The sequence below is a fragment of the Elephantulus edwardii genome, unplaced genomic scaffold, assembly GCF_000299155.1.
Source record: "Elephantulus edwardii isolate Elephantulus edwardi_28Jun2011 unplaced genomic scaffold, EleEdw1.0 scaffold00086, whole genome shotgun sequence".
Lineage (NCBI taxonomy): Eukaryota > Metazoa > Chordata > Mammalia > Macroscelidea > Macroscelididae > Elephantulus > Elephantulus edwardii.
In genome coordinates, this window is record NW_006399836.1 from 11,453,272 (window position 1) to 11,459,405 (window position 6,134).

At 45.4% G+C, this 6,134-nt stretch overlaps 1 protein-coding gene across 1 annotated transcript in view; it reads right to left on the reverse strand.

Moving 5' to 3' along the window:
- The window catches only part of LOC102867575 (apolipoprotein L3-like), a 27,452-nt gene extending 27,360 nt beyond the window's left edge, over positions 1-92 (reverse strand). The window contains exon 1 of the mRNA XM_006890229.1: positions 13-92. Coding sequence (XP_006890291.1) covers positions 13-92 — 80 coding nt within the window. The remainder of the gene's footprint in view (positions 1-12) is intronic.
- Between the last annotated feature and the right edge of the window lie 6,042 nt (positions 93-6,134).

Sequence of the window (6,134 nt, forward strand, 5' to 3'; positions counted from 1 at the left end):
GCCTCCAGGCACAGTCCGCCCGCGATCTCCCGGATTTTGTAGATGTCGGAGAACAGCTCATCGTGGCTGATGAGGTCCCGGTAGATGATCATGATCGCGACAAGGAGACGACGGCGGCGCTAGCTGAGCAGGAGCCGAGATCTTTCTACTCTCGCCTTCATTGGACTGTCCTCCTCCCAAGAGACACCAGAGACTTTCCCCTTTTTGGGCTCATGTAAAAGAAAAAGGGAGGAGATGTTGTGGAATGTTAGGGAGGGAGGAAGTGTCTCTGGCCAGGACAGATTGCCTAAGCTCCAGATAAGTGCAAGCCTCCTAACAGCCTTTAATACAGGGTAGAGAAATCTCCCCTGTGTTTGGCTGCACCAGCTTGAGAAAGCTCGCCACCTGGGAAGACTGCTGCTGCATTTGTTGAGCTGGGAGTGGTCCACACGAGGCTGAGGTTCTCCTAAGCAAGCCACATGTCCTATGTCTGTAAGCCCACCCTATCCTGCCTTCCTGTGTATGTAAGTGCACTGCTTATCCCAATAAAATTGAGCTGGATTGACTCCCTGATCCTCTCCCGGAGTGGTGTATCTCTGTCATGCTTACTCCCATCAGGGTGTCACTGTTAAGTTGCCTGTGAGCTGACAGCTACACTCGAGCACCACAACAAGATAAAGGTAAGTAACCCAATTGAAAAATGGGCCCAGGATATGAACAGACACTTCACCAAAGAAGACATTCAGATGGCTAACAAACACGTGAAGAAATGTTCAAAATCCCTAGTTCTAAGAGAAATGCAAATCAAAACAACTATGAGGTATGATCTTAGCTCAGTAAGAATAGCAAAATTTAGTTGCACTGCAATCCCAGAGGTATGTGGTTTGAATCCACCAGATGCTTTGCTGGAGAAGGAGAGGCAGTCTCCTCCTATACCAGTCAGATCCGATTTGACAGTACACAAACAAAAAATAATAAAATAAAGAATAGCAAAATTTGACAGAACAGCAAACATCAAATGCTGGCCAGGTTGTGGAGAAACCAGAAGCCTTATTCACTATTGGTGGAAGTGTAAAATGGTACAACCAAAATGGGAGGCTGTATGGCACTTTCTCAAAAAGATGCAAATAGAAGTACCATTTGACCCAGCAATTCCACTACTGGGAATTTACCCCAAAGAGACCATAACCAACACCCAAGCAGATATATGCACACCCATGTTTATTGCTACTTTGTTAGCAATAGCAAAGAGCTGGAAAAACCCAAGTGCCCATCAACAAATGAATAAAGAAGCTCTGGTATATGCACACAATGGAATACTATGCAGCATTGAAAAACAACTCATGAAATATTATTCAAAATGGATGACCCTGGAGGACAATATGCTGAGTGAAATATCTCAGTCACAAAAGGACAAATATTGCAGAGGGCCACTGGTGTGAAATGGAACTGACATCAGGATTGAGGGAAGATAGAAAAGGAGGGGAGGAATGATGTATATTGCATTGAAACAGAGGAGAGATCTGTTTAAAAGGGATATATGAATGGGTATTCTTGTCATTACAGAAGTCCAGAGTGAAGACTGCATAGTGGAGTGAACTTGGGAGGGATTGATAACAATGAAAGAGTTTTTATTTCCAAGGAGAAGAGTGATTTAAGGAGGGGTGAGGGTGGGCAGGGAGAAAAGGACAACAATAACTGGAAATTTTAAGTCTTTGTAAACTTTATTAAAATTAATAAATTTAAAAAATAAAAGTTCCCTACTGCTTCTATGTTTTGGTTTGCTTGGCTCCACAGTCAACACCCTTGGCACCAGCAGCCAGGAAATGAAAAGATGTATTATGATGGGAAAGTTTGCGGTTAGAGACCTCTCTAAAGTGCTAAAGTGCAAGGATGTCAGTTTGGAGACTAAGGTGCACCTGGTACAAGCCATGGTCTTTGCAATCACTTGTTATGCATCAGAGAGCTGGACGATGACTAGGGATGATAGAAGGAGAATTGATGCTTTTGAGCTGTGGCGTTGGAGAAGAGTGTTGAACATACCATGGACTGCTAGGAAAATTATCAGGTTTGTCTTGGAGAGAGTGAAGCTGGGTTGCTCCTTGGAGGCAAATTTCTGAAGCTTCATCTGAGGTACTTTGGACATGTTTCAAGGAGGGACCAGTCCTTAGAGAGGGATGTCATGCTTGGGAGCGTAGAGGGACAATGCAGGAGGGGAAGACCCTCAATGAGATGGATTGATTCAGTGACTGAGGCAATAACGGGCACAGGTGTGTCAGAGATGGTGAGATTGGCACAGGATAGGGCAGAGTTTAGGGCGGTTGTACATAGGGTCCCTATGAGTCACAGGAGACTTACTAGCACATAACAACAACATTGCTTATAAGAAGCAAGATTACAATGGTGGGGGGGGGGGAGAGAAAATTGCCAGGTAGCAAATCACCAAGAGAATTCAATGCAAATGAAGCTCTTTCTATTGAAAACCTTCTGCTTGACTCAGGAGAGAGGGATTAGCAAATAAAATGCAAGAATCCTGCAAACATTTAAGGATTGCCTTGATGCCTCAGGGTGAATTCCAGCTTGTACCTTGTACTGTGTCTCCCCAACATCCTAACATAGTATTTGGTTTATTACAAGCATATAGTATGAAATCTGGCTTCCCATACACTAGAACACAACAAAGCATCTTCTCAGATTATAGATCTTATAATGTTACGAATCATTAAGAGGGGGATTGAGCAACAAAACAACAACAAAATCAGGATATATGGAATCTAAATAACTTCCTACTTGAGCTCTTTTGGATAATACAAAAATTTTAAAAGAAAAAAAAATTTAAATTTAAATATTTCAAATTTCATGAAGGAAATGAGAATGAAAACACGCCATACCATAATTTCTGGGACGTAGCAAAAAGTAATACTCAGAGGACAATTTACAGCTATGAATACATAAAATTAAAAAGAACTAAAACCCCCTTAACCCAATACGTAGAACGATTAGAAAAAAAACAGCCATCAAAGCCCACAGTCTCTAGAAGAAAAAAAAAAAGGTGATAGTTCAGAGCAGAAAAACTAAATAGAAAACAGTAGCTTGCAAGATAGAATTAGAAATACGTGACTCCTGGCACCAGGACTCTGCAGGGGGTGGAAGGAGGAGGGGAAAGGGGCAGAGAACACAGGACAGGCATCCATACGCAAGCTTTAACTTTTTAAATTTGGTTGCCAGCATTTAAAACTTAGGAACTTTACACCACACAAAAATTGCTAATTCTTGGAGTCTTGAAATGAAAGCTCTGGTAAATTAGGCCCACACTTCATCCAGCACCCCTCATCTGGATCTATGAGAGTAGCGTGTGCCTCCAGGTCACCCCCACTCCATGATCAGACCCCCGTGGAGGGTCAGCAGAGCAGAGAACTCTGATCCCATTGTCAGATGAAGACACTGAGCCCCAGGGAAGGCAAAACCCTGGCCAGGCTCCCTCAGCTCTTGGTGGGCTGAGCGGAGGCCAACATCAAACTCTGGGACTTTAAAAAAAAGGAAAAAGGGATTTTCTTAATAGACAAGTTCCTAAAGTAAGAAAAGGAAGTCAAGCCCGTTATTTAACCCTGGCCTCCCTCCAGAGTTGGTTATTGCTGGGGAGAGCGTGGCCCGTCCTCCTAGGTTTATCTCTGCTTCTGCAGACACACGGGTCTGGGCACACCCTGATGGTTCTGAGCAAACACCTGCAGTCTGGTCTTATCATCAATCACAGAGCCGGGATCCTGCTGTGGATGCCATTCTGCAACGTGCCCTTCTCAGGCCCTCCTTCTGTGGGAATCCTGGGATGTTCCCTCTCCTACCATCATCCTTCAGACCTCATCTGAGGGCTGATGGGGCTCTGTGGCCTGCCTCTCCGTGGACAAGGCACTCTGGGCCTGTCACAACCCTCTCAGTGCTTCCGTTTCAATAAAAAGTTAAGTGCCAAGAAAGTTATCAGAGAAAGGGCTAGTGGAATGACATCTGAATTCCTTGTACTTCAGAAGACGTTCTTGTTCCCTCAGCAGCAGCTCCCAGGACCAGCCTCAGACAGTGGCTCACACTCTCTCCCTCCACAGCTTCCTCCAAGGTCCAAGCATCTGTGCACCAACATAGACCTTCCTTCTGAGGCCACCTGGACTGGTCTCAGCTAGAATTAAAGGTAGGGTGAATTTATGTTTCTTACTCAAGAGATTTGGAAATTTCCTCATCTGTATGCCTTTAAGTTGTGGTGTTGGAGGAGAGTACTGAACATCCCACAGACGGCCAAAACAATGAAGAGAGAGATCATGAAAGAGGTGCAACCATAGGGGAGATCTGGTGGCTTAGTGGTGAGAATCAGCACTGCATTCCCAGAAGCGCATGGTTCAAATCCACCAAGATGTTCTGCCCAGGAAGGAGGGGCAATCTCCTTCTGTACCAGTCAGATCTGATTTGACGGTACACATACACAAAAATAATAAAATTAAAAAAATAAAAAAGAAAAGAAAAGAGGTGCAACCATGTGCTCCTTAAAGGCTAGGATGGTAAAGCTTCATCTCTCATACTCTGGGCATGTTTTTTGGCTATTCCGTGGAAAGAAACATCATACTTGGAAAGGTTTAGGGACAGTGAAAAAGAGAGGAAGACCTCAACCAGGATTTCCATGGAGATCACAGCCATGGACTTGAGTGTGTCCGCAATTCTGAGGATGGCGCAGGATAGGACAGGGTTCAGCTGTGTTGTCCAGAGTGTTGCTAGGAGTCATGGTCAACTCAACAGCATCTAACGCCAACAACTCCATCTCCACAGCTCAAGTGCACAGAACAAGAAAGGGGACCAACAAAACTGTGTTCAAATCCAGGCACCGCCACAACTTTGCTATATGACTAGGGGTTGATTAGCTGACTTCTGTGAGCTTTTCCTTCCTCTGTAACAGGATGACAGTAATTCTTTTCTTAGGGAGTTGTGAAAATGAGGTGATAGAAGCGTATCATAACCCTCTCCCGTCCTTGTATCCCCCCTTACCTGATGGTCGTCCTCTTGCTAAACACAAATAGGATCGTGCTGTACGGGACGTGATCAACCAACAGCAGCCCAGGACTGAGCATCATGTGGTCGTGCCCTCTGTGCCTGCAGATATACTCTGAAACCCCAAAGGGAAAGCGAAAGTCATACCTCAGACGAAGGCCAAACACACACAACAGCGGTCCCACCCCCTGGCTATGGGCTCCCGAGCCACTAAGAGAAGTAGGCTGACTTCCAAGTCCTTCCTGCCTCAACCATCCTGCCGTCATTCCTGGGGGGGTTTCCAGGAAGGAGCAGAGCTTGGCAGCCAGGACCAGCCTTGCCCAACACAATGGGGCCCATCTTAAAGGACTCTGCCTGACCCGTGTAAACTCATCTCCAACCCGAGCTTCTGTACCCCCTTCCCCAGACTGATCACGCCTAGGTCACTGGGGCTCTGTGCTTACCAAAGGGACTGCTATCATCAAATGTCTGCTCTCTACAACTCCTGAGAGTTTGTTTGTGATTGATACAACATGTTTGTCATTTGCACATCAACACTTATTGTGGTTGCTGCTGTTATAAGTCACCTGGACACCATCAGTAGAGTATGACTCAGAGCGACCATATGAACAGTAGATCATTTGGGAGGCTAGATTTTATGAGGAACAATGTGGTTATGCAGATGTTATGCAGATGACACACCCTTGCTTGCTGAAACTGAAGAGGACCTAAAGCATTTGCTGCAGAAGGTCAACTGCTGTCCCCAAAATGGATTGAAACCCCACACTAAGAAAACAAACATTCTCACTGAAGCCAGTGGGCAGCACCATGATAGATGGAGAAGAGATTGAGTTTGTTAAGCGTTCAGCTTGCTTGGTTCCCCAATCAACACTCTTGGCAGTTGTAGTTGTTATGTGCTGTCGAGTGGCTTCGACTCATAGCGACCCTATGTACAACAGCCCTAAACTCTGCTCTGTTCTGTGCCAATCACACTGTCTCCAATACACCCATCCCGATTACCCCAGTCACTGAATCAATCCACACCATAGAGGGCCTTCCCCTCCTGCGCGGTTCCTCCACCCTTCCAAGCATGATGTCCCTCTCCAAGGACCTATCCCTCCTTACAACATGTCCAAAGTATGTTAGAC